Below are 25797 nucleotides of genomic sequence, written 5' to 3'. Positions count from 1 at the left end.
CGGACCGGCTTCGACTCGCTACTTAGACAGCAGAAAATAATTGTCCCTGTCCAATGTGCATTACATCTTAAATGTCAATTTTCTTACATCTTGTAAGACAGCAGACGGACGGAAAATATTTATGTTAAAAATGACAGACAGCATTGGTACTGGAATTCTAATTAGTTACACTGTATAATCTAATTCGCCTTAATTTTTTGAATGTCAAATCTTAGCATGTTTAATGTATCCCTGTCTGCAATTGACACTGATGCGACTAACAGCTGTGGTCCTCAGGAAAGAAGTTAACATGAATATAGTCTAAAAACTCCCGATTTAGTAGACTAGAGTACGGGATTCCTTCGTTTTCTTCAGCTGGATACAGTTTATTTGAACTCGACAAGTTAAGAATTTAGACTTTGGAAGACAAGGACCGGATTTTTTGCTGAGGAGGATGATCTGAGAGTAGGGGAGAGCAGCACCATTGTAGTATCTCGCTCACTGTTGGAAGTGCTCCTCCTCCGAGCAGCGGTAGCGGGACAGTAGTTGTGCGTGTGTTCGTTTGCGTGTTGCTTCCTAGGGCGCCGGGTCTCGATGCTTAGCGCAGGCAGAATGGAAGAATTTGTAACAGAGGAAGAGGAGCCATGGTACGACCAGCAAGACCTGGAGCAGGGTGAGTAAAACAAACGGCATGAAGATCGGCCTCTCGCGTCTCCGCTCTCTATTGTACTCCTGCGCGCACTGGTCCCTGAATGTTCAGTGGGCTTGATTGTGCTCTTCAAACAAAGGAGTTTTCTGTCCTAAATGTTTGTAACGAGAATGCGAATTGGATGAAAGATGCTTTCAGTTCCTGTAAAACATTCTATGCACCAAATGTAAACATGACGTTACGGTTTTATCGAACAAAGCGGTGGCTTTGTATAAAGACAGTGACACGCAAGGCCGTGCTACTGGAATCGTAGCTACCGAACTGCCTGTCAAATGCATCTCACAGTGTTGCAAACATGTAGCAGTAACACCGTAGGCACCGCAGAAAAGGTGAATAAATGTTTAAACAGGCAGGTTAAAAAAAACGAGAGCCATGTTAGCAAACGATGGTGGTTATTGCGACAAACTAGCTGTTTTTGTTTCTTTTGTGTTGCAACGTAGGCTCTAGTACATAAAGAAGATATCATCACCCCCCCGAACTGTCTGAAGCTTCGATCGCTCTCATTTCTGCATCAATTTATTGTGCGCGTTTGTTCCTCGGTCCCTTATCTGTCCAGTTGTAATTCCAGCTAATTAACTGAGTCGGTGTTCCTCGTTATTTATTAACAATAGTTAATAGGTGCGTTAGGCAGAATCTTAGTATATGCGAAGTAGCCTATATCTACATATGAGGCAACCACAAAGAGGATCCATCATGATGCAAAGTTAAGCCTTTGTGAAATCCAGTCATCATCACCTCCGGGAGAAGGAATTCGGGATCGTAGGCTATTCCCACTCTCGCGCGCAGACTGTAGCTCCACTTTTAAGAATAGACTACTTTGCCCTTGAGCATAGGGAAGCTGCGGGGTCTCTGCCTGTGGCCACATCAAGTGTCACCACAAAATCTGTAAGAACAGAAGCTATACCTGCAGATATCACTGGACATTTCTGATGAGAAAGACTTGCATAGCAGCATAATTCTAAGAACTGAGCCGTTTGTCTGGCACTCTGCTAATTCGAACGCTGTTGCCAGCTTCGCTACTTTGAATTTGTGCAGTATGAAAGGAAGCACGCATATGGTTGTACTGAGTTTTTAATGCTGTAAGTGTGATTACCCAATGGGACTCTTTGTTTCAAAGTGCAGAGTTTGACTTGTCGAGGTGAATGTGGAGCCCTTCAGTTGTCTGCTGCAGCTATTAAGATCTGCAGCTCATGTTCTCTGCTTGAATACAGTGCATGTTTCCCCTGTCTGTGGGAGCTTTATTCTAAGCCATGCCCAATACTAGGGTTCACTTGTCAAACAGCCTTAGTGCACTTCAGCCGTGGAACCACTTTTTCATATCCCTCTTTCCTTTTTTCATATCCATCCATCCCATCCTCGTCTTTTTGGGCCAATTACTCTAATCTTTGCCAAGGGCCCTGAGCAGCTGATGTGCACTGGACCTCATGCTGTGATTCATCACTGCACTATGAGAGAGAGAGAGAGAGAGAGAGAGAGAGAGAGAGAGAGAGAGAGAGAGAGGAAGGGAGGCCAGGACTGAGAAAGTAGGAGAGAAGAGATTGAGGGAGTGAGAGCAGGGGACAGGAAGAGCAAGAAAAGAACTCCATTTCTCTCTCTTATGGTGTCAGTTATCTTATGCCTATTGTACAGGCAATGTTTCCGGCCCCTGTGTTGGAAAGTGCTGACCAGACAGAGTGCCTGACGCTGTGATGTGCCAGCAATGGCTGAGGAAATACACTGTTGGAATCCTGCCACTGGTGAAGGGGAGAAGAGAGAATCAGAATAGGCACAAAAGCCAGGGTTGGGTTTGGCATTGAACAGGCAATGAGCAAGGTGAGGTAGACTGCAAAAGTGACCAAAGACTCCCATAATCTGTCCTGGAAGTGTAGCGTACGTGGAACTTGGAATGGGGAATTCTTGAACTGGAACCCCTGCAGAAGAGAAAGGACAGGAGTAGAAATCTTGGAACAGTAGATGGTATTTAGAGATGTTCCTTTGAGTTTTTTTTTCTAAATTTGAGACAAAATCTTGGGAAGATCCAATACAGTCACATTATGCTCATGGCTGGCTGTTCATACTGCTTACAGTGTAGGTTGGAGGTACATTTCTTGAGGTATCTGTCACTGAGTGCTATCCACTCAGTACTATGCCTGATTGCTGTTAAATTTAGTATTGATTCACAAATCAGTGCAAAGCTGTCCAAAATGGGTGTTGCTTTCACCATTTCAAGAACTTGCAACTGGCTAATTTTGAATAACACAGCTGAGTTAAGTCATGTTCTGCATTTTTAATTTTCACCCCTGAGCAATTGTGCAGACTGGATATGCTGTAGTTAAATGCAGTGTATTTCAAAGAAAGCGATATGGCCAAAGATATTTGCATCACTGTTGTAGGTGTAGTTGAGAGTTTATTTGTTTTACTAAAGCTGTCAAGACCTGAACCAACCCAAACGCAAATGCTGGGCAAAGAAAATGGCCCAACTCAGTTTCAGGCCGTCACCAGTAGCTGGGACCCATGGGGCTGTCTTAAGGCCGATAACATGGAGTGAGTGCCTCTGCTCGTCCTGCAGTAGACAGGACTCTGCACCACTACAGGCAGATGCTAAGAGCACTGTACTCACAGGGTCACTCTACTGAATAAACCAGGAGAAAAAGAAGATGGGGGAGAGTTTAGTCTTGCGATAAAAGTATTCTTGAAAAGATTAACACAGTATGCAAACGTGTGCGTTTTCAGGCTCAGTGGATGTTTAACAAAATTATTTCCTGTCACACAGATTGATGTTTAGGAAAGCCCATATACAGTATTGATTAATGCAACTCAATTAGTGTGCTCCCTCTTGTGCGGTGGTCCTCCTCTGTTCATGGTATTGTACGTACATATGAAGGGGTTTAGCCATCCACCCTGGCTGTGTCAACTTCACACTCGACGCGCGCTCAGTTCGTTAGCTCCATCTCCCTGCAGGCAGAATGGAGCTGCGGACATGGTGACACCATGAGCAATTGCAATGCGGAAGCTAATAAAAAGCAAGGATGGCTTGTGTGGGTCATTTGTTCCAGACATTGAGTGTGAGTTTAAGGTTTCGCAGTCACCATTCCAGTTTGCAATGCAGAGACCGAGGCACTAAAGCTGGGGGACTTGACAGTGCTTTGGGGTGACCGTGACACTGTGATTGTGGCGTCCAGAAGTCTGGGCTATGGTAGCATTAAGCCTGGGATGATCTGATTAAAGGACCCAGACAATGTCTCTGATTCTCAGACAGGGATTTTAGATTTGAGGGGAGGGGCGGTGGGCAGGCTGGCTGTTAGAGAAAATGGCCACAGCCGACTACTAGAATCTCTGGCTCTATGGCTTACGTGTGGGACATGCCCCCTTTCACTCTTTTAATCCTATTATTGGTTGTGTGCGGTGGGTGTGTGTGCGTGTGTGTGTATTTGTGTGTGCATGCATGCATGTGTCTGCATGTGTGTATGTGCACATGATAAGATTGTGATAGACTTAGTTTAGCATTATAAAACATCATATCGGTTACTATCCAGGGTCTCACATCAACATCCAGATATCAATGTATAGATGTGTAGTTATTCTTCAGCAGCATTACATTTTACTATACATATCCATGTTTTAACTTGTCTAGATTAGCAGTGCTGTTGTAGCAGAGATTTGTGTGCCAAGAGCCTGTGATATTGATTTCAGCCCACCCCCTCACATGTTGATATAGTGCTGTGTTTGATAATTGCACTTGCCACTGTGAGTGAACTGCGGTGTTCCCCAGATCACTGGTTTTTGTCTGTGTTAAAGCTGAACCACATCAGATTCAAGGTTTTCGAACAGCTATAATTGACTGTGTGTCTCTGGAGTGGACTGTGCTTTGTTGAGTGGTGGTCCATTCTTTACAGGGTGAGGGGCCACTTTTCTGTACTGTGATGTGATTAACCTTTACTGTGAAATGCTTTGTTTGCTATTCTTTGGTTCTCCCTGCTAGGTGGATGAAGACTGAAGTTTGAGTATGAGTGGATGACTCAGTTTAGGTTGGGGGTTGCAACGTTTGTGAGTTATGGGCATAGACATAGATAAGTTACATAATCCAATTCCATATTCAAGGGGAATCCAATTCCATATTCAAGCGGAAGAAGATTCAGAATTGCATTCCAAGCAGATGTATTTCCCAAGGCTGCACCAGCTGTGTACCATCACTGCCTCCTGTTAATCTGACTTGCAAACTTCGATTAACTCTCCTTCTTTTTCCTCTCAGCATCAGAGCGCAGTCCTGGATCCAGCGCCTTGAATTATTCTCAACCACCAGTGTTACATAACAGAACTCATTTCTAACCAGTGGCAGGAGACTTAGCAGTTCTGTATACATGTGCGTGTGTGCATGAGTGTGTGCGTCAGTCACGTTCAGTAGCTTGTTTGCTTGACGACGCTGATGGCAGGTCCTGGGGGGGTGATGGGAGGTGATTGGGGGGGGGGGTTGCTGTTTAAATTGCTGCCCAGATACATGCATTCATTTTCAGCTCTGGCTTGCATGTAACGCATGAAATGTGAAAATGTCACCTGACTTTTGAAGACGGCAGAGCCATACGAGAAGCTTTCTTTTTGTTCAGCTCCGCTTCCTCGCCCACAGTTCAGCTCAGCCTTAATTCGATTTCAGATGCTCCGGAGGCTGCATGCAGGCAGCGCTTTGCTCTTCTCTGTCTCTCCTCTGCGTCTTCAGAGGCGGCGTGACAGAAGTGCGGAGGGAGGTTTTCACCCTCCCACTCCCCTGCGAATTCTGTGTACACGCATGCTGTGTGCGCGTGTTAGCCTAAGCGCCGGCAGCATTTCCCCTGCAGTGCTGACACCTCACTCTTGATAAAAAAACCGCATTCGTGTTTTGTAACGGGGGTCAATGTTTGTGGCCCCCTCCTCTCCCCAGTGTGGATGTACAGCCTCGCAGGTGCAGTACAGTGTGAAACGCATTATTATTTATATATTCTATTATCATCTTTTAAAAGCCTTTCATTTACTCCCACAGCTAAGGAGTGGTGCTGCAGCACAGAGCGGGACCCTGGGAATTAATTAAGTCGTCCTGTAAGGCTCATATCTGCACTGTAACCAGTGTAGGGAGCTTGGCACAGGCTTGTTTTTTTTTTCTTCCTCTTCACTTACCTTTAATGGTGGAAAAATGAGGCAGAACAAAGATAACAAACAAATTACCAAACATGGAGGAAAACACGCACAGATGGAAGCAGTGCTGTAGCAATAGTCCAGTTCCAAGATGAATTATACAGATGTTTAAGATGTGTAATTTTTCAGCAAAGATCTCCAGGTCTTGAGTTTCTCTGTTTTTTCTGAGTGTCAGATTATAATTGCAGATGGATGGTTGTCTGAATGCCTATGGAGGTCAAGTCATTTCTGAGTCCATGACCCCAAATATATCCTTTCTGGTGACTCTGAATTTGAATCAGTTCATGTTTTTTTGCAAGATTACCATCTCACAGATCATTACAGGTGTGTATTTTTTCTGCTAGTGTATTACCTCTCACCTTAACTTTGTGGAAAAATAAAGAGGTCAGAGTGAGCTCTTCCCTCTTATCAGATTACCACACTTACTTGTGTGCTTCTGCAGAGGTAGCAAGTCCACATTTCCACTCCCACTGCAGTGAGAATGAAGGATAAGGGCATCCAGTCTAGTATTCCTCCAGTCTTTCCTCTATGTTTGTCTCAGATTTTAATACGGAAACTGTCGTCTATGTTTTGCAGTGTAGGCCAGAGGTCAGAAACCAGCACTGACACTAGAATGGACTTTGGGTATTGGAGTATTGATCCTCCCTACTTCATAAATTTTGAGTACTGTGGAGAAACAGCTTATTGATAGGTTAGCTGGTTAATCCAGTGATTTCTGATTTTTTACCAATACCTACAGGTGTCTCACAAGATGTCTTGACCCACACTTTGGGCTTGGACGTATGCATGGATCTGTCAATTTAAGAACCACTGATGGACAAACCATATTTTTAAAAACCAATATACACAGATGGTTTGAAAATGGTCACAACTCAACAGTTTCATGAAATCAATTCCAACCAGACTGTGGACTGGGGACATATTTATTGATTTGTTTTTATTCATATATTGATCCATCTGTTATTTAGTACCAAACTGTGGCTTACTCCAGTGTTTTGTTTGTCAGCTAAAAGGGCTTACCTCACTCTGAGCCGTGCTGGTGCCAGAGCACGTGTTTTCAGTACCTTGTGCAAAGGGCTTGTATTTTCAGGAGTGCGGCAGCCGCCACATCCGAGAGTCTTAGGGACTTACAGCATGTTTGTATCACCATCAATCCTTCCTTTTGCAGCCTAATGCACACCAAAGCTGCATGCTCATGCAGCAATTCAGTGTCACAGATTTAATACTGCCGCTTCTTGAGCCGATCTTTGTTGGGATCACGGCAACCGCCTGTGTTAATCAGACAGAGGATTAAAAATAGAAGCCTGCGGGGGGAATGGGTCGGGGGATTTTCTCCTTTCTCATTCCGTTTCTCCCCGTGGTGCGCTGGATGAACTGGTTCATTGCTGAAGGTTTCATCCTAGTTGGAAGAAAACAGGTTTTTCGACATGGCGTGCAGCTGTCTTGCAAGTGCAACTAAAAATACAACAATTAAGTGTTCATCCATGTCGAAATTGCATGTAAATGTTGCTTATGTTGATATGTAGTGTTACTTGTGCAGAGTGTGAATTACACACAATGTGTAATGCCTTTCAGAGAGACCCGCTATTCCTGCTTTATGCTGAGAGACTTCATTTTTTAATTATATAACAGCAGCAGTCTTAATCTGATTATGGAATGAGCTGGAAATGCTTTTTCCTGCAATCTGATCAAGAAAGGGAAAGGGGGGGAGGGGGGGATGCAAGTTGTGGCAAGCTTTAACCCTTTCCCTCTCGTCTCGTCCCCTGCTCCTTGTCACCCTCACCTGTCCCTTAGACCTGCACCTGGCGGCAGAGTTAGGAAAGACCCTGCTGGAGCGCAACAAGGAGCTGGAGGACTCCCTGCAGCAAATGTACATCACGAATGAGGAGCAGGTGCAGGAGATTGAGGTAGGGGGTCTGGCGCACAGACACGGTAACAGATGACACTCACTGCTGTGACTCTACTCCCCCCTGTGCTAGCTGGGGGTTGTAGGGCAGCCTGGTGACTGATTAGGAAGGTGAGCTTGTTACAAAGGAGGTTGGGGGTTGGCACCCCCATTAGGGAATTGCTGTTGTATTCCTGAGCAAGGTGCTTCACACAAATACGCTTTAATGAAATGTTTAGCAGTGTACATAGATCATATGTACAAATAGAAGCCTTCTGAGCTATGTAGGCTGCCTCTGGTGCCTGATAAGCAAATGTGTATGCGTGCGTGTATGCGTGCGTGTATGTGTGCATGCGTTCATCCATACATGTGTAAGCGTTGGGGAGATGTTTTTGGATAGACAGAAGCCCGATGTCCTATTGTGCAGGTCTGTGAGATTTTAAGGTCAGAGTGAAGCATGGGAGGCTATTTCTGTCAGTACCATCTCTCAAGAGTGAATAACTGATGATGAAGAGAAAGACAGATGAGAAAAAAGACGAGTGGGCCGTACGTGTGTGCTGCTGAAGCTCAGCTGTGATAACAAGCTGTGAATATGTGCTGCATGTGCTTCTGCTTTGCATATGTTGTATTAATATGCAGTAATGCATGGTATAGGTAATTAGTAGGAAAATAAGCGCCAGTGTTAGATTAAAAGGAAGACGTTGTTTTCAGTATAGAGATATGCTGAGCCAGCTCCAAGCAGATGCTGATTGTTCAGAATATAGACATGACATCACATCGGTGATAAGCTGATGCAGTAAGTGATGACCTGGAGGTCACTGAAATAAAACACCCAGCTTCAGAAGCTTAAACCCACAGCGTGTACTGTAGGTACTGCAAATAGATTTTGCAAGGGCTCCAAATTAATGTGTGTGTGTGTATGTGTGTGTGCGTGCGTGCGTGTGTACATGTGTGTTTTCACCAGTATCCTTTCATTGTCAAGTGTCCCTTTAACACAGCCCTGATGGCGCAGGAGGCATTTGGCATGTTATCAGTGGAGACTGCATTACTTTCTCCCGCCTGACCTCTTCTCCTTGACACTCCATTTGGGCAATTAAACTTCACAGCATGCAGGAAGGAGGAGGGGGGGGGGGGAGGAGCAAGCGCTGTTGCATTAAAAGCAAAAATGTTTTCTCTGCATGTGGTGTTAGTGGCCTGAAATGAATGGCTCCACGGATACGGTCACTGTGCCCACTTCCTGATTTCATTAGAAGTGAACATTATTAAGGAACAAATCGTTCTAAACTAGGAATAAGAGGCAGGATGTGGAAACCGAATATTACCTTAAAAGCCATCTTCTCTTGGTTTGCATAACACTGTAAAACCAATAGCAATTATAATTGATCATTAGCTATGCATGGTGCCTAGCCACTGTACCTAGCCCTATGATATCTGCTGTATTTTAGTCCTGCTAGCTATTTTGTATGAAACCAGCATGTCCTCTGATGTGTTGTGATGTTCATAATTTCATGAATATTGCCACACAGGTTCCTTCTGTCATTCACTAGCCAAACTTGCAATTTCATCCTTTTTTAGGATACAGTTCATATTAATATTTTAATATTTTGGTATTTTTGAACCCTTCTAGATCTCTTTAATATGTAATTCATTTTTATTCAGCATGCTAAAAATTCTACAACTGTAGCAGAATTGTAAGGTAAAGCAATTAAGTCACATATTCTGCTACAGCCTTGACTGAAGTTATTGAAGTTAAATATCCACAATGATCGTGGTGCCTTTATTCATATTGTTCACTCTGAGGGGCTTTATGTTCGTAGAATGTGAATAATTAGAGAAAATATGGATGATTTTGAACTGTCAGTTCAAAAGGCACCTCTTCCAATTTTCATCCGACTAATTTAAATGCCTGAAAAGAAAAGGGACAGTTTTTTGTCATTAGATACTAATTGAAAGATACTATCTCATAGATACTATAGGTGTAGATGAGAAAATATAGAAAATTAGTCTTTCCCAGTACAGCCACATTTATTTAATTATTTAATTGAAAAAACTGATAATCAAGATAGCTAAAGAAATAAGTGTTGTGTCAGTAAGTTTAGCTACTGGAGGTCAACTACATGGCATTTACAAGACATTAAGAATATTTAAAAAAAATAAAATAGGTCAATTACACATTTTGCCAAATCTTGAGTCATATTTGAAACTTGCTGCAGATTACTCTAGACACTTACATTCTGAATATAAATTACTGCAAACTGAGGCATTTTGGCCAGAATCTGTGAAGCTGTACACACGTGCAAGTGCAGCCAGTCCTTCACACAAGTAGATTTTTCTTCAAGAATCACCATTTACCTCACAGGCTTTTGCACTGGTAGGCAATGTATATGATGTATTTTTCAAAGCATTACATGGAGTACATGCTTTTAGGTATGTTGAATTAATCTTTTCTACGTGTCTCTGTGTGAGTTTATGAACGCTCCTTTGTCTCACCCGCAGTACTTGTCGAAGCAGCTAGAGATGCTGCGGGAGATGAACGAGCAGCATGCCAAGGTGTACGAGCAGCTGGACGTGACGGCGCGCGAGCTGGAGCTGACCAATCAGAGCCTGGTGCTGGAGAGCAAGGCCTCGCAGCAGAAGATAGAGAGGTGAGCCCGTCAACGGAGGGGTGACAAACTCGATCCCTTCTCCTAACCTTCTTGCAGCTGTGATATATATAATTACTGTATCTTCCTCTGGTGGTTTGGCATGTTCTCTGGATCAGAGTGTCTGCCAAATAAACAAAGAAATACAAAAATAAATGTTGGGCAGAGCAACATGTTCTGTGACACTGATATCTTTATGTAAGATTAGTCACATACACGTAATCGTCAGAGAATTTCATTGCTGTTTTGAGAGAAGATTTGCATTTATTTCAATTCCTTATGTTATTCTCTATGTCAGTGATTTTTACTTAAGAAGACAACCAATGCTGGGACTGGGTGCATGCAGGGTGACACTGAAAACCAAAATAACAAAAGCTTTGTTCCTGTTCCTGTTCCCGTGCGGGCTGGCAGGTTGACGGGGACGATCGAGGCGCTGCAGGGCCAGGTGGAAGCGCTCACCGTTCAGGTGGAGGAGCTCCGCTCCCTGGAGCAGCTGAGGGTTCGCCGCGAGAAGAGAGAACGACGCAAGACCATCCACTCCTTCCCCTGCCTCAAGGAGCTGTGCACGGCACCCAGGTCACTTCCTCCGTACAGCTGTTCACTTACCTTAAGTGGATATATGAGCGGGTCAATCCTCGAATACAGCTTAGGACCTTTTGACTTTGAACGTATCAGTAATTTCAGGCTCTGTAAGATGTAAATGATGGTGGTGAGCTAGGGGACTGAGGATCCGTTTTACAGATTTGGTGCGTTTCCGACAGGTACGAGGACGGCTTTGTGGTGGGCAGTCCGGGGAGCCCGAACTCGGAGGTGGACCGACGGCCGCTGGAGGAGGAGAACGAGCACCTGCGCGAGTCCATCCTGTCGCTGCGGTCGGCGGTGCGCGCGGAGCGGGGCCAGCGCGAGGGGGCGGAGCGGGAGTGCGCCGCCATCCTGCAGGAGTTCGCCCGGCTGGAGCAGCGGCTGCAGGGCGCGGAGGGCTGCCAGCTGCGCGTGCAGGAGCTGGAGGCCGAGCTGCAGGAGCTGCAGCAGCTGCGCAGGGCCCGCACCTTCCTCATGAGCGGGGAGGACGGCCTGGCGCAGACGCTGCTCAACAGCACCCCGGAGACCGACACCCTGGAGGACGAGGCGGCGCCGGGCGGGGAGGGCGGCGAGGAGGGCGCCGGCGAGCCCCTGCCGGCCTCCAGCCCCGTGCGCAAGAGCTGCAGCGACACGGCCCTGAACGCCATCGTGGCCCGCGACGCGTCGGGCCGCAGACGGGGCAGCTACGCCCTCCACGCGAACAGTGTGCGCAAGCGCGGCATGTCCATCCTGAGGGAGGTGGACGAGCAGTACCACGCCCTGCTGGAGAAGTACGAGGAGCTGCTGGGGAAGTGCCGGCGCCACGAGGAGAGCCTGCGGCACGCCGAGGTGCAGACGTCCCGCCCCGTCTCCCGAGACCCCTCCATGAAGGACTGCGCCACCCCGGCGCCTCCGCCTACGCCCGCGCAGACCCCCTCCACCCCCGAGGCCCTGGAAGGCATCAGCAAGCAGGTGGAGGCGGTAGACAAGCGCCTGGGCCAGAACACGCCTGAGTACAGGGCGCTCTTTAAGGAGATCTTCTCCCGTCTCCAGAAAACTAAGACCGACATCAATGCCACCAAAGCCAGCAAGACAAGCAAATGAGCCAGTTAATTAGCAACTGAATTAAAAATGGCTGTCATCCTTTCTTCCTCTGTCATTTTTGTTGGTGAGGTGCTTCAGAGAAATACAGAACAAAGAAAGAAATTGGAACAAGCTCAAATATTTTCCATATGTTTCTCATTCATTTAATTTGTACGTTTACCCCAGCCAGTAAGAATCACTGATAAAAATCAGTTGCCTGTAATAATCTAAATTTTGGGGACAGGCCATCACAAGCCACCATAAAATGCTTTACTCAGATCAACCACTTCTAACAACCTACTACAGGGTAGAGATGGTTCTTATAGGGTGATTTCCCTGTATTTTAATCCCTCAATTTGAATCATTCTTCTCCCTAGCTCACGAAAGTTCATAAACTTTGTACTGTAGGTGCACGAACCCAGTTTGCTAAACCCCAAGCCTCTGGCCTATAAGACATTGTCTTTGTTATCAGACAGTTGTCATCCACACCTCTTTGACTTCAAGTCAAGACCATTCTGACTATTTTTGTACTTGTGGAATGTTTTAATTAAGGTCCATCTTGAGTTATTGAGGGTTTGAAATTTGAATTGGCAAGAGTGCTGCCACCTGTATGTATGTGTGTGTGTATGTGTGTGAGTGAGTGAAGGGGAGAGGTACTCGGTTTGGTTGGAAAGAGAAAAGACAATCCTGCCTGAGAAATACAAAGCAATAATTTAAAGAGTACCATCAAAACTGTGGAAGCAGGCCATTGTGCCTGCAGACATTACTGTATTTTGGTAGAAACATCTCTTTTTGCTTTTGTGTTTTAGATTGTGAATGTTCTCTGTGAATGTCCTCTAATTTCTCTCTCTCTCTCTCTCTCTCTCTCTCTCTCTCTCTCTGTGTGTTTGTGTGTGTGTGAGTGAGTGTGTGAGTGAGTGAGTGAGTGATGCTACTCTAACTTAAAATCCCACTTGTTTTTGTTTTTTGTCTAATGGAAAAATGCCTGGGCAACCCTCGATGGTTCTTGTGAATGGTGGTTGTGTAATATATAAGGTAGTTTCTGCTAATGGAAGCAGGGCTGGATAAACATAAACTAGGTTTTTTCAAATGTTTAAGATCCATTAAAAACCTATTTTCTTCTCTTAGGAGTCAGCCAGTTTGTGTGCTTGATTCCTACCGAACTGGTTTAGTCATAAGAAAAGATTAAATCTGTGGTTTCTCTGCCACACTCGTATCGTTATATGTAGACTTGCTGATGCTGGATATTTGAAGTAAAACAAATGAGAATAAGTAAAACTATTACCAAACAGTATTTTTGAGTGGAGCCTGTTCTGTTGACAGCTGGAGAGATTTATATTCTAGCTCACAGCCTGACATGTAAACTGTGTCAAAGCCACACTGCAGCTTTGCTTCACTTTATGCAGCATACTGACATTGATGTCTTTTGCACTGGGCAACTAATCCCAAAACCCAAGTCTATCCCTAGTCCCTTAGTGCAAATGTAGTATTCTGATATCTTAATAATGACCAAGAAAACAACAAGTCAGGAGATTATTTTAGTGTCATGTTTTGCAGACAAAAATAAATGCCAAGATCTGGATTGTCTGCCTGCTTTGCTATTAGGCAGATTTCATTTCTCCCTCTTTATCAGTACTCAGAAGTTGGTACACACTACAGAGCACTGGATCAGTGATGGTTATGGCTGTACAGAGGAAGTAAGCCTACTGGAGACAGTACAAGGTCTAGTTTTCTCAGGCTGTATTTATCCTCTGTTGGCTCCCTGGGGTGCTGAACTAAAATATTTCTCCTATTGCACTTAACAATGCTTGAGGTAATCACCTTTACTATACAGTACATTTATTAACTTACGTATTTCTTTGTAATCCCCACATACTTACTATCATAAAAGTATCATATCCTTAGGTACTGGGTAACTGTGTTATTTCAAAGAACTATATATAATTTAATGATAATGTGTTATGGGGGAAACAACATATTTGCATTTGACCTGTTTTGCCACTGTTTCATTCTCCAGCCTTCTATGTTCTGTTTTGCACATGATGCTTATACATATTGAGTGTCATCTTAGTTTTAGTATCTGGCGACATAGGGTTTGTCCTTCAGAGGATATGCAAAGGTGTATTTGCAAGTGTCGTCAGTTATTTCTTGTTTGACTCTGTCCAAATAAGAATACGTAATGAAACTGTTACATGTATTATACTTTACAGTATGATCTGTCTCTTTTGTCTTATATTCCATTAAAGCACTGAATCCAATGTCCCTGGTGTATTCATTGCAAGGCTGAATGAATATCTCTCTAAAACCACAGCATCATGTTAAATATTAAGTGAGTAAGTGAGTGAATAAATGAAAAGTTGGATGGTTGGTATATGATTAGTGACCGATACCAACATTCACTGGTCATTAACTGGTAACCCTTCAACATTTTACATTTTACACCTGACAAACCACAGACAATGTGCATGGCTTTTGGTGTTGAGTATTTTGGTATTTGCACAGATTTCAGTCTAAACTAGAATTACAGAAGGATTACTGAGTGTATTACTTAGTCACTGTTGTGGTGTAGGCTGAGACTGTGGAGTTTAGTGAGAATGGGCATATCTCAAACTGCCCTGCTCAATTCAATGTTAGTGCAGGACTTTTACAGCATGTCTCTGTTTAGAGTGATTGAACTGTATAAATGAGCAGTTTCATAACTGGCCCATGACAGAGACTGATAGTTATACAGATGTCTGAGGTGTCAGGTAGGCCAAGAAGGTGCTCATTAAATTGGCAAGCCGTTTAAACATTTAATCACTTGAGATAATACAGATTATAGATATCTATAATTCATTTATGTTAGTCATAATTGCAAGTCAACATATCCATCATGTAATCTTGACAAGTCATAATTCCACTTCAAGATATCTATAATGAAATTATGACTAGTCATAATACTAATTCAAGATATCTCTAATTCTACTATGATTAGTCATATTGAAGGAACTTTTATCGTTGTCTTTTATGAAACCTACAATTTAAGATATCTACAATTAACTTATGACATCATAATATTATTTTAAGATATTCTGATTAGTCGAAATTATGCCTCAGATTATCAATAACATATTTCTGTCAAAAGTTAATATTGTGCTTCGGTTCTATAACTGCATTTAGATATCTTTAATTAAAAACAAACATTGACAAAACATCTTAAATTGAAATTGACAAGCCATGATTAAATTGGAGAGATCTAGAATTTATATTATGACTAGTCACAACCGAATTAAAGATATCTAAAATGAACGAATAATCAAAATGTAATTTTGCCTAGTCAAAATTTGGAGTCAAAATGTGAGGATAGTCAAAATGTGACCAGTCAAAATGTAGACATGACGGGTAAACTCGAGTGATTAAATGTTAATCACAGAGATTAGAAAATATATACGTTCTGTAAAAATACCAATAAAAACTTGTGTAAAATGTATCAAACACACAGTTAAGACCAGGTAATGTTGAGAATCCATAGGTGAGTCAATAAGCGAATGTTAAGTGATATGTTCAGATTTATGCTACAGAACGCTACAGAAAATACAAAAATATATTTACATTCCACTTAACGTTTAAGAGCGGTTACAGTTATCTGTTTTGGTTTTATATCTCGAAAAAGCCACAAGTTGTCGTATGGACCGCGTGGCCTAATGGATAAGGCGTCTGACTTCGGATCAGAAGATTGAGGGTTCGAGTCCCTTCGTGGTCGTCTTTTGTGTTTTTAAAAATGTGCTACATAAAGGCTTATTAGCTACACGTCAACATAATTTGATTTACTAAAGATTGCAACTTAAATGAGGTTTGGATGTGAAAGTATTGTTAATTTTACTTAGCTGGCTATCTTTGCAGTGTTTCTAGCTAGTTGCTATAAGTAGCCTTTCAGCTCTAATAGTCGCCTTTCTAACATTAGTTTATAAATAGAAGGACGTTTATAAGAAATGTACTCACAATTATTTGCTATTTATCAAAACCTTTTGTTGCATCCTCGTTTATCGACTTGTTACTAACCGTATTGCTTCCGTTCCGCTACTGCTTCCGTTCCACTTTTTTTTTTTTTTTTTTGCAAGATGTGATGATTTGACTTGTACATAAAAAGGTAGCCAGCATCGTTTATTGAATGCTCATGAAAATAAAAATGAAAGACTAACTAATTATAAGTACAAATATATACCGATACAATACTAACAATGAACAATTTAAACGAAAACTGAAACACGTCTTGTATACAGCAGAGTGGCGCAGCGGAAGCGTGCTGGGCCCATAACCCAGAGGTCGATGGATCGAAACCATCCTCTGCTAGCATTTTTACATTCTTGTTAAAACAAATTAAAATGAAAAGTAGCTGCATGCTCGGATATGCAAAACATCAGTCACTGTCGTGAAAACGTAGTTATTCAGGAAATGCGTTTGATAAAAACTGTAAAGCCCACAGACCATTATACAAAACTTTATTTTCCTTTGAGTATATGTTATAAAAAGCATTATGTCCCACTGTCAAGGTAAGACACGTTTTGTCATTTTTTTGTAGCAAACCATCTTGCAACTGACTGCAAAATGTAAAATGAATCAATGATAAGTAGTTGATTAAAGTGCATTTTCTTTCATCATGTGGATTACAACCACTACCATCTTATCTTTGTTTATCCACTTAAGCATATAACACTATCACCTCCATGCTCATTGTCCACCTCTGCCCAAGCTGTGCTGTGTATATGACTCTTTGTTTAATATGAAAACAAGGGAAAGACTTAGCACCAAAAAGTACACCAGCAAATAAGAAACTATTGAAATCCCCCTTGTTGCGTTATAAAGATAGATCCTAAACAGACCAAAATCTCAAAATGTGTTTGAGTGCCTTCCCACATTTAAAGAGAATGTTGCTAAAACAACTCAGATGTTCAGCAGTGCCTGTGAATATTCTGGACTGAGATCATTTTTTCTTCAAGATATCTTTATGGCAGATTTTATTTAACAACAGGGAAAAGTTCATGATTCTCCATGGCATTTACTAAACATTCACGATCAGGAAGGGAAGTCTTCCCCTTAATCAAAATCCACCCTTCTGTTCTGTTTTAATGTGGAATGCATCTTCTTTTGTTTCAGCCTCTCCTGGTTCCTGTGTTCTAGCCTGAACAAAACATAAGCAGGTGAAAATATCTGTCAGATTAAATATCAAATAGTAACTGGGCATTCAATCAAACAGAGGTGTGACGTGCAAGGTGTGACAACAATATGAGCCGCAGCATTCTATATGGGCTTAAGTGGCTTGATGGCACATGTGGGGAAACACACAAAGTGAGACACGCAGTAGTCCCAACAAAGTGCCTGCACAATACCTAGGTATTGAGCTAGACAGCATATGTGGTGAGAAATGCACAGATTTTGCAGATATTATAAAGAAAGAATCAAGAGCTCCAGGTGATTGATGCTGTGTTCTTGGTAAAGGACAGTTCCCCAGACCTGCACCAAGATTCTTGGCAATCTCGGATGCACACATCTTTGTGTTACCCAAGCTAACAGAAAGACTGTTGAAGCTGGCCAGAAGACAGATTAATTCTGTTTAGGAGTCTGAGGTACCGACTGCACATCCAACTTGAAATGCCGTTGAGGCAAGCTTTAATGTACAAGGCCAGATGTAAATCAGGAAGTTGGAAAGACAGAAAGAGTTATAGGACTATTTTCAGCTTTTCCCACTCTGGCATACCCTGGTTTCGGTCTGTGGTCTAATGTGGCATTTACAGTTACATGATTACAACCTTCTTTGTATGGACAGTGTTATTCTCCATGCTCGGTCAGCTGAGCTGACAGGGTGGACAGAACTTTACCTGGCTTGCCGAAGAGCAACATCTTCTGCTGTTGGCTCCTGTGGCTTCTGGTTGGCCTTTGAGATGATGTCATTAATTTTCTGCAAGCAGTCCTCCAGGTTTCTCTGTTGACTGCGGCTAACCTCTGAAGTTACCAGCAGCTCCCCTGCTTTGTTGATACGGTTTTTATTCTTTTGTGGTTAGGAGGGGATAGAAAAAATGTCTGAATAAGACCTATATCAGCAGTAGCAGACTGCTAATGTGGTATACTGACAAAGTATGTTTCAACTGGCAAATCAAGATTCAAAGAGAATATGTATCTGTTCCCTTATCAGCTAGGGTCATATTAGAGGGTTAAGGAGTGAAAACTAGGGGTTGGTGCAGACACATAGAATAAAGAAAGGCTTGTGTGAACGCAATAAAATGGCATATGCATTGGTTAAATATCTCCCGAAGTCACTCATGTTATTGATTCCGGTTTCCTGAAGTACACCATAGCTAAAACAGTTTACATTTACATTTAATCATTTAGCAGACGCCTTTATCCAAAGCGACGTACAAAAGTGCACAATTAATTCCTAACATTCTGACTTGGTCTGCTTCTATTTTGCCTTGTACAGGTATTGATGGTCTCTTACAGGTTTGACATTTATTATATGCATTTTGCCCCGGTTCCCTCTCTGCTGTTGATAGGAATTCACTTCAATGAGTACAACAACGTGCTGTAGTGTTCATGTGAATATCGTATTAGAACTATCACCTTAATAAGGATTTTGTTTCGCACCTCCGCCGGAATCCAGTCAGCTGTTTGTACGTGGAATCGGACCTCTGCTTTTGTGTTAACTGTGAAAGAAAAACAGCATATGCCATTATGACACTTTCTACATAATTTGCAGTCCCTCGTGGATAATACGAAAACAATAATACAAATACAAAATAATTGTATTTGTACTGTTGCATATATTTCCCCGTGGTGTTATTCGGCTTGTCGGGGAAAAAAACCCCAGTTGGCTATATAGCCAGCTACCTAACTTGTGCTTGTTTGCTACTGTTATGAATGTTATACAAGAAGCTAAATGTAAACAGTGACCATGTTTTGACCTTTATTCACGTGCTGCCCGCCCGGCCCGCTGCTGCGACTGTAGGTTACGGTCAGGCGATCTGAACAGGAGACAGAAGGGGAGCATTAGCTAGCTTGCAAGGAACGGCTACATTTAAGTAAGAATGCTTCCACCAACCACGTACAAGTAATTTCATAGCTACGTACCAACTGGAATGTTTATCAGTTCGTCCTGCATAAAAGATAAACATCAATCATTATATTTTATTTCAATTTTGCTTTACAGCAGCCCTTATACAGAGCGACTTAAATAATTAATCATAAGTATAACTATTTCACATGTTACCAAGCTGGATAGTTAAAACAGTTCGGTCAGTCAGTAAGAGTCGTAAACGTTACGTCGTTAGCTTTCTTCATGAACCTAATTAGCTGGATGTGTAGCAGAAATGTTAATGCGCCTTCAAACACTTTGCGAGCTGTATCTGCAGCGAAAGAGCCAGCTAACGTTAACTGACAAACGACAAGCGGTAGTAACATAACCTAGTGAGCTATCTGAACAATTTACCCGTGCGCAATCCGTCGCCTTAGAGCCATACTTAAGTCTAGGACTGAGACAAATTTTGCTGAGTCTGTAAGCACTTTTACTGTTTGTGGTTAACATTCCGTAAAATAAACCCGACAGGGTTGAAACCGGCTCCCCGATAAACCCAGGGACAAATAAATAAAGCCTCCTAATTACAGAAGCAGCCATGTTGCACTTCAACTGTTTTACGGCTCGACCATGTGGTCAGCGTTTACGACAGTGCATCGGCGTGTTGGTTGGCGAAAAATAGACGAAAATGCTATGAAAGTCGGAAAAAAGCAAACGACGATATTAACCAATAATTGGGACGTAAGAGTTCGCTGGTGCAGGTTGGCGGCCACTTCTCTGATGAGCGTCATTGTTCTACGTTAGCATTTTAATCTGTTTTACAGGGCCTTGCTAGGCTAAGGATACCTACGATACCGAGTTGCCTCTGTTATGCCCCCTCATTATTTCAGTAGTGCACTTGTTTTTCCTTTATCAAAACATGAAGGAAAACAAAACGCTTAGGTTCCACCGAGATTTGAACTCGGATCGCTGGATTCAGAGTCCAGAGTGCTAACCATTACACCATGGAACCACATACATAACCCGCTATTCTAGTATCTAAATGTAATAGTACACAACTTGAACTCAACTAGCCAGTTAATGTATTCGACAAATATGATGAATAAAAGATATCGCGATAGTGTGACAATCAATTACCGTTATCTACATAATATTGCTGCTCACCTAACTATAGCTGGTAGCTGGTTGTGGCTAAAAGAAAACGTTCACCCCAGATGGGACTCGAACCCACAATCCCTGGCTTAGGAGGCCAGTGCCTTATCCATTAGGCCACTGGGGCTTTTCGCTTAAGTTGCGTTCCGCAGCATCATGATAGATTTCGCATACTCGACCGTCTAAACCGTGATATTGTATGGATATTTTTTTGTTTTATCATAGCTAGTTATGCTGTTCTTAAAATACCTTGCTCGCCAAATAAAAGCACAAATAAGAGGACTGTTTACTTTGAGGCCAAGAAATTTATCAGCGTACCATTACCGTTTAAGCAATTTCTTTACGATAATCGTATTTGTATCTTAGCACCTTGCTTCTTAGCAACAGACAAAAGCAAGAAGATATAATTAATAATAAAAAGAAGTCTCAAAAAAATCAGGATAGTTGCTGTACGTGAAAGTACGGAAAAAATACTCGCATTACTGCAGCAACACCTATCTGCCTTCGATAGCTCAGTTGGTAGAGCGGAGGACTGTAGAGTACTTCATGGCCATCCTTAGGTCGCTGGTTCGAATCCGGCTCGAAGGACAGTGTTTTTTCCTCCTCTTCTTTTTACAGTATACATCCATTCTCATTCAATTCTGCTAGTATTGAAGTCTCAGGTAAGCGTAGCTCGTTGCTAAAAAGTTACTGTGGTTTGTTACGTTTTTATCTTACTTACGTATTTTCTCACAATAAAAACACTTTACCCACTAAGTTGTAAATGAATTGTATAATCACAAACATCAGTAACATTAGTTATCATCTAACTACGAAACAGTAGGCTGTATCGTTTTCATGTTGAACCTGGTGGAACCTGGTGGGAAATCTTATAGGATGTGCAAATATACTGGTAAGGGAGGGGGAGCACAAATAACCCAGTGACGGTGAATGAGACTGGGACTTGTGTGCCTGCTGGAAGAACTGGTTGGATGAGTCTGGATTTTAATGGCATGGAGGTAAATCCATTCTTAAATCAAAGAAATGTCTAGTAACTGTTGAACATCTGTTTTTGTTTTGAAGAGTTAAACTGATGAAGGACTGTTTTACTATATGAAAATGTTAGTACGTTTAATTTATTAATGTGTTCAGAGCTGTGAAATTGAATAATCATTAGATGACTTCACGTTTACTTTATGATTCCCCTACAGGACTTCATTAGTTTCGTCCACCAGAATATAAATGTGTGCCTAGCATAACGTGTAGGAGTTCTTGTTGTAAACTGCGCGGCAAGGTAAGAAGCTACAAGTTTGGTCTCATGTGTTTAGTTGCAGGTGCAAAGCATATAAACACAGACTTGATCGCTTAGATATATAAGTCTTTGTTGTTAAAGAGCTACCCAAAGGATCAAGGGGCAATAGTCTGTTTGGTCTAGTGCTGTGTAACAAGTATGACTCATCTGATTGACACTTTGGTATTTATACTGTTTTCTGTATTACATTTGCTACATATAGATATCGGTATTAAAATGTCTCTCAAGTCTATACGGAGGATCACTGTGGTCAAACAAAATTGTCAAGTACAGGAATGAGGAAAATTCATCGTAAGAACTGAAGAATCGTAATGACTACTGGTTTAACATCCTAAGAGATCTGTAGGCACACGTCTTTAATAACATCTTTAATAAGCAACTGGACAATGTTCATAAGTGCATCTTTAATAAGCAACTGGACAATGTTCATAAGTGCATTACTGAATGAATTACTCATGAATGTCTCATTTATGCTTGTAATACGAATCTACAGATGAACTAGAAAAATGTGCAAAATATAAAATCAGGCGAAGTACACAGGAAAACTGTAAATATCAGTGTTTTGAAACGATATGAAATGGTTTAGATAGCAAAAAAAGTTACAAAATGCGAATGTTCCTTTCTCTAAATGAAAACAGAAATATAATTTGCGCTATTAATTTACATACTCTGTGAAGATTGATTCACTATTTGTTGAAGAATTAAAGATTTTGGAATTTAGTAGTGTATGATACGAATTTATATGTTATATTCTGTTAAAATTGAATACAAGCGTTGAATTAGCTAATATAATGGCAAGGTGATGGGTTAATGATGTGATCATGAAAGGGGCATGCTTTCGCTTTCGATTCTTTTTCAGGATAACTTGAGTATCGTTTTCCTATCCCTGGCCTGACGTCAGTGCTGCAGAATTCTAACCCAGTTACCCACGCCTGCAAAAAAGGGGAGGAGAAAATGTGCAGCAATATGGTAATTCGTGACTTCAACTGGTAGATAAGTGACTGCAGGACAGGAAGAGTACGAAATGTTTACGAAAATAGTTGATGGTTTTGTCAGATATTCGGTAGATGCACTAAAAACTGCCTACTTTAATTTAGAGGGCAAAGATGTAGCGAAGAAGGAAATACAAGAGCAACTTTATAGGTTATTATAGTGGAGATATGAGGAGAGGTGAATCAGAATTCATTATAACGTAGAATTCTGTGAATCACTATTCATATGACGACAGTGACGTTACGGGCTACTGAGAATTTCAATATAATTCTTTGTGTCGGCATGAATCAATGTCACATTAGACAGTCAGGAGACAATTTTGACTAGAAACGTAAATTTATTTAAACCATGGAATTACTTGTTTTTCTGAGCAGGCAAGCCTTAGCTCCACTTCGTTTCAGTCCAAACACCTGTCGTGGTAGTGATGCGCACACCTAGAAACGATTGTCCTTAATACTCAAATTTGTCTTGATGTTGGGATATAAATATTGTTATAGATAGGAAGCACATTGAAGCAGAAAAATGTTTATTGTTTGTCTGTCTTATGTTCTTAAACTGTTACTAATCTCACGACTCTTGGAGCTTTTCTCTTCTGAAGTGGTTCACCCGAACCCTTCAACGAACAGCCGTGTGGCACTGACGCAAGGTTTTGAGTGACCTGAAAAAAAAAACACTCTACTCTGGCGGCTACGAGTGGCCCATGAAACAAAGCACTCTGTCTGAAAGCACCACTGGTGAACTTCCAGTTCTGGTTAAATTCACCACATGAAGCTAAGTATAATTTGTCTTTCCCTCTCTATGTACAAACATGAGTCATACTTTGTATATGTTGTTTTGTATATATGATGTAGATGGTGTACATTATTTTATAACGGCAATAGTTATATAATTGATCTTGTTTTATATGTTGTAATGTTGTACATAAGTCATGTGTATGTCAACGATATTAAAATTTACCATGAACATACCCACAAGGGCTGAAAGCTGTATGCATGGATGAAGTCAGGGTAAGACTGATGTAAATAAGGACAAAAAAAGCTTTAATAACGTGCTCAGATAAGAAAATGACTCCCCCCTGTCTTGTGTGGCAATTTTGTGTGGCGAAAAGGAATATGAAGCGGACCACAAAGCCAGCGCAAAGGCACAGGGCTGCAGTGACACCATGGACTGGGTAAGACGAACACATCCCTATTGCTCACCCCAGCTGTGCCAGATATTGTACATTGTGCAACCTGTGTATGACCTGATCTATTTTAACTTGCCTCATTGTTTTAGCTTCCTGAAGCTGGGCTTTTTTTTTTTTTTTTTTTTTTTCTCATTGCATTTGGACCGTTACACATTCAGATGAAGAACAAATAATCATACCAAAATTTAGAGTCATTGTTGTAGATCAGCTATGAAACAGAATCAATTAGACTTAAATAAAGAAATGCAAATTATGAAGGTGTGTATACTTCAAAACCTCATCTATCTTTCTCTTGTTCCTGGGCTCACTCTGCAACAGGAATGTGGCCTGGACGATGAAGCCATTATGGAGATAGACAGCTTCAGTGAGGAAATGGACTGGGTATGCTAAACTGGACTGAATTATCCACAGTCCCTCATATGTATTAGCATATAAGCAAAATGAGAGCGACTGGTTCAGATTAATTAAGAAACAGAACCACTTAGTCAAAAAAAAAATTGGAATATAATTCCAGTTCAAAGTATGACCCATCTTTGTCTTGTCTGTGGGTTGACTTTGAAACAGGAATGTTGCCTGGATGGCGAGGACTTCATGGAGACAGAAGGTTTCGGTGATGAAATGGATTGGATATGAACTGGTCTGAATTGCCCCTCCCTCCACTCCATATATTGATGTTAGTATACATTGTCCACCACTCAGTTGTTTGTATTTTGCCTTTCTTCCTTCCTAATACCTCTTGAAATTCTTTTCTTTCCTGGTACAGAACTGGGATGACTAGCTGCAAGCACTTTCCTTTAGAGGCAAAATGTCTTTACTGACATTACTTTGGGGAGCCACTTGCTTTGAGTGAGCAAGAGGCATGGCCATTTCTCTGGCTGCTACCTCCAGTCAGACAGTTGTATTTTATTGTGAGAGATGTGTGCTTCATACATTTTTGTGGTTCACACAAAACATGAAATGCAGACTATGTGATGGACATTGTCACTCAATTGACACAGGGGACATGGGGAAAACATCGTGCTGAATTAAACATTTCAGCTGCCTTTAGGCCTTATGTGCTGACTGAAGTGGGAACATGATATAGATGGCAAAGTCAGGAGAGGAGTGCATTGCTGAAATGGATTTGATCACTATACTTGACCAAATGTATGCACTTGCTCTCCCTCCACATTTAAACTATGTAGATTGTAACAGTTTACTTAACATTTACACTGGGGTGTACTATTACAGTATTACAGCCCAAACAAGTGTGCTTGATGGTGATATCACCAATGGTGATATCCTATAGTATGATACAAAAGAATTCCTTACATCATTCCTTCCTTTCTCACATTTATTTTCCTTTGTTGTCAATTTAGAATCAGGAAATGACTTCACTACTCTTCAGTCCACTGAGAAACTCTGCCAGGAAGGAAACAGAGATAAGGTGGAGAAAATGAATGTGTCAGCCTCTATCAGAGCTTTTCCTCAAGACTGACCTTTGTAAAGGAGAGAGATCATAGTATTGCAGCCCTGGATATTTTTTTCTTACTTGGCTTGCGGTCAGGTAGGTCTGTCCCAGAATGGAAGTTCTGGACCTTTGACTGGCTGTCAGCCTGGGGGCAGAAGATACACCCCATTGGTCTGGCTTGCCCTGATTTTTCAGAATGTGGAATCACATTTATAGTGGACTGGAGGACAAAATTCACCATTTGCCTTTTACTAGGGCCAACAAGGGATGCGTTTTTGGATGACCGCCCGAGCCCACCAGGCCAGCAAACTGCATCTAGACTTAAACTAATGCAATGAACTGATGAATATTTCAAGCCAATCCACTGTTTTCCAGGAGTCACTCGACCACATTTTCACAGGGGTCAGGGAATAATTTTCCAGTTTTATCCCCAACTAGCCATGTGTTTTCTGGTTTTTTGATTCCCTCTGCAAAACGCACCATGTTCAGCACTTTGTGACAATTTCCATTGTAAAAATGGCCCCATCCCAGAATTTGGCTGATTGATGCTACTGGTGTTTAAAGGAGGTAAAGACATTCATTTAGCTGCATTTATTGCATTTACTGAAAACCTAAAGATGTAAATAAATACAAAAGTGGTTAAAATTTTGATTCTGGATTTTTTCCCCCCACA

General features: G+C 41.8%; 2 protein-coding genes, 1 long non-coding RNA gene and 5 other non-coding genes across 10 annotated transcripts; 5 read left to right on the top strand and 3 right to left on the bottom strand.

The window, feature by feature from the left end:
• The first annotated feature begins 243 nt into the window (after positions 1-243).
• On the top strand, positions 244-12705 carry LOC118784073 (cerebellar degeneration-related protein 2-like). Its single transcript, XM_036538067.1, has 5 exons — positions 244-652; positions 7628-7740; positions 10215-10363; positions 10772-10936; positions 11122-12705. The coding sequence occupies exons 1-5, from the start codon at positions 574-576 to the stop codon at positions 12023-12025; spliced, it is 1410 nt and encodes a 469-aa protein (XP_036393960.1). The 5' UTR covers positions 244-573; the 3' UTR covers positions 12026-12705.
• A 2968-nt stretch (positions 12706-15673) lies between these two features.
• trnar-ucg lies at positions 15674-15746 on the top strand. Its single transcript has one exon. It is a non-coding gene; the product is annotated as a tRNA-Arg (tRNA).
• A 518-nt stretch (positions 15747-16264) lies between these two features.
• On the top strand, positions 16265-16336 carry trnam-cau. Its single transcript has one exon. It is a non-coding gene; the product is annotated as a tRNA-Met (tRNA).
• A 399-nt stretch (positions 16337-16735) lies between these two features.
• mrpl58 (mitochondrial ribosomal protein L58) lies at positions 16736-19902 on the bottom strand. 3 transcript variants are annotated; one of them, XM_036549206.1, is made up of 6 exons: positions 19781-19902; positions 19109-19133; positions 18943-19002; positions 18602-18684; positions 17863-18032; positions 16736-17165 (listed from the first exon to the last, which is right to left on the bottom strand). In XM_036549206.1, exons 1-6 carry the CDS (start codon positions 19841-19843, stop codon positions 17081-17083), a joined length of 486 nt encoding a protein of 161 aa, XP_036405099.1. In that variant the 5' UTR covers positions 19844-19902; the 3' UTR covers positions 16736-17080. The 3 variants fall into 3 exon arrangements, with proteins under 3 accessions (XP_036405099.1, XP_036405086.1, XP_036405091.1); XM_036549193.1 differs by lacking the exon at positions 19781-19902 and adding an exon at positions 19467-19653; XM_036549198.1 differs by lacking the exon at positions 19781-19902 and adding an exon at positions 19467-19653 and having other exon boundaries at positions 18626-18684.
• A 90-nt stretch (positions 19903-19992) lies between these two features.
• trnaq-cug lies at positions 19993-20064 on the bottom strand. Its single transcript has one exon. It is a non-coding gene; the product is annotated as a tRNA-Gln (tRNA).
• Positions 20065-20258: 194 nt separating this feature from the next.
• On the bottom strand, positions 20259-20331 carry trnar-ccu. Its single transcript has one exon. It is a non-coding gene; the product is annotated as a tRNA-Arg (tRNA).
• Positions 20332-20705: 374 nt separating this feature from the next.
• Positions 20706-20792, top strand: trnay-gua. Its single transcript is given in 2 exon segments — positions 20706-20742; positions 20757-20792. It is a non-coding gene; the product is annotated as a tRNA-Tyr (tRNA).
• A 336-nt stretch (positions 20793-21128) lies between these two features.
• On the top strand, positions 21129-25589 carry LOC118788596. Its single transcript, XR_005005419.1, has 6 exons — positions 21129-21202; positions 21395-21477; positions 22355-23659; positions 23993-24055; positions 24239-24347; positions 25033-25589. It is a non-coding gene; the product is annotated as an uncharacterized LOC118788596 (long non-coding RNA).
• The last annotated feature ends 208 nt before the right edge of the window (positions 25590-25797 follow it).

Source organism: Megalops cyprinoides, chromosome 1 (assembly GCF_013368585.1).
Source record: "Megalops cyprinoides isolate fMegCyp1 chromosome 1, fMegCyp1.pri, whole genome shotgun sequence".
Taxonomy (NCBI): Eukaryota; Metazoa; Chordata; class Actinopteri; order Elopiformes; family Megalopidae; genus Megalops; species Megalops cyprinoides.
Note: the sequence above shows the minus strand (reverse complement) of the source record. Positions and strands in the feature narration are given on the sequence as shown.

Bases quoted from the DNA above. Each gene is read 5' to 3' on its own strand.
- LOC118784073 (XM_036538067.1), top strand. From the start codon at position 574: ATGCTTAGCGCAGGCAGAATGGAAGAATTTGTAACAGAGGAAGAGGAG. The intron at 7,741-10,214 runs GTAGGGGGTCTG...TCTCACCCGCAG, and splicing joins AGCAGGTGCAGGAGATTGAG to TACTTGTCGAAGCAGCTAGA. The intron at 10,364-10,771 runs GTGAGCCCGTCA...GCGGGCTGGCAG, and splicing joins TCGCAGCAGAAGATAGAGAG to GTTGACGGGGACGATCGAGG.
- mrpl58 (XM_036549193.1), bottom strand. From the start codon at position 19,652: ATGGCTGCTTCTGTAATTAGGAGGCTTTATTTATTTGTCCCTGGGTTT. The intron at 19,003-19,108 runs GTACGTAGCTAT...TCTCCTGTTCAG, and splicing joins ACTGATAAACATTCCAGTTG to ATCGCCTGACCGTAACCTAC. The intron at 18,033-18,601 runs GTGATAGTTCTA...TAACCACAAAAG, and splicing joins GAAACAAAATCCTTATTAAG to AATAAAAACCGTATCAACAA.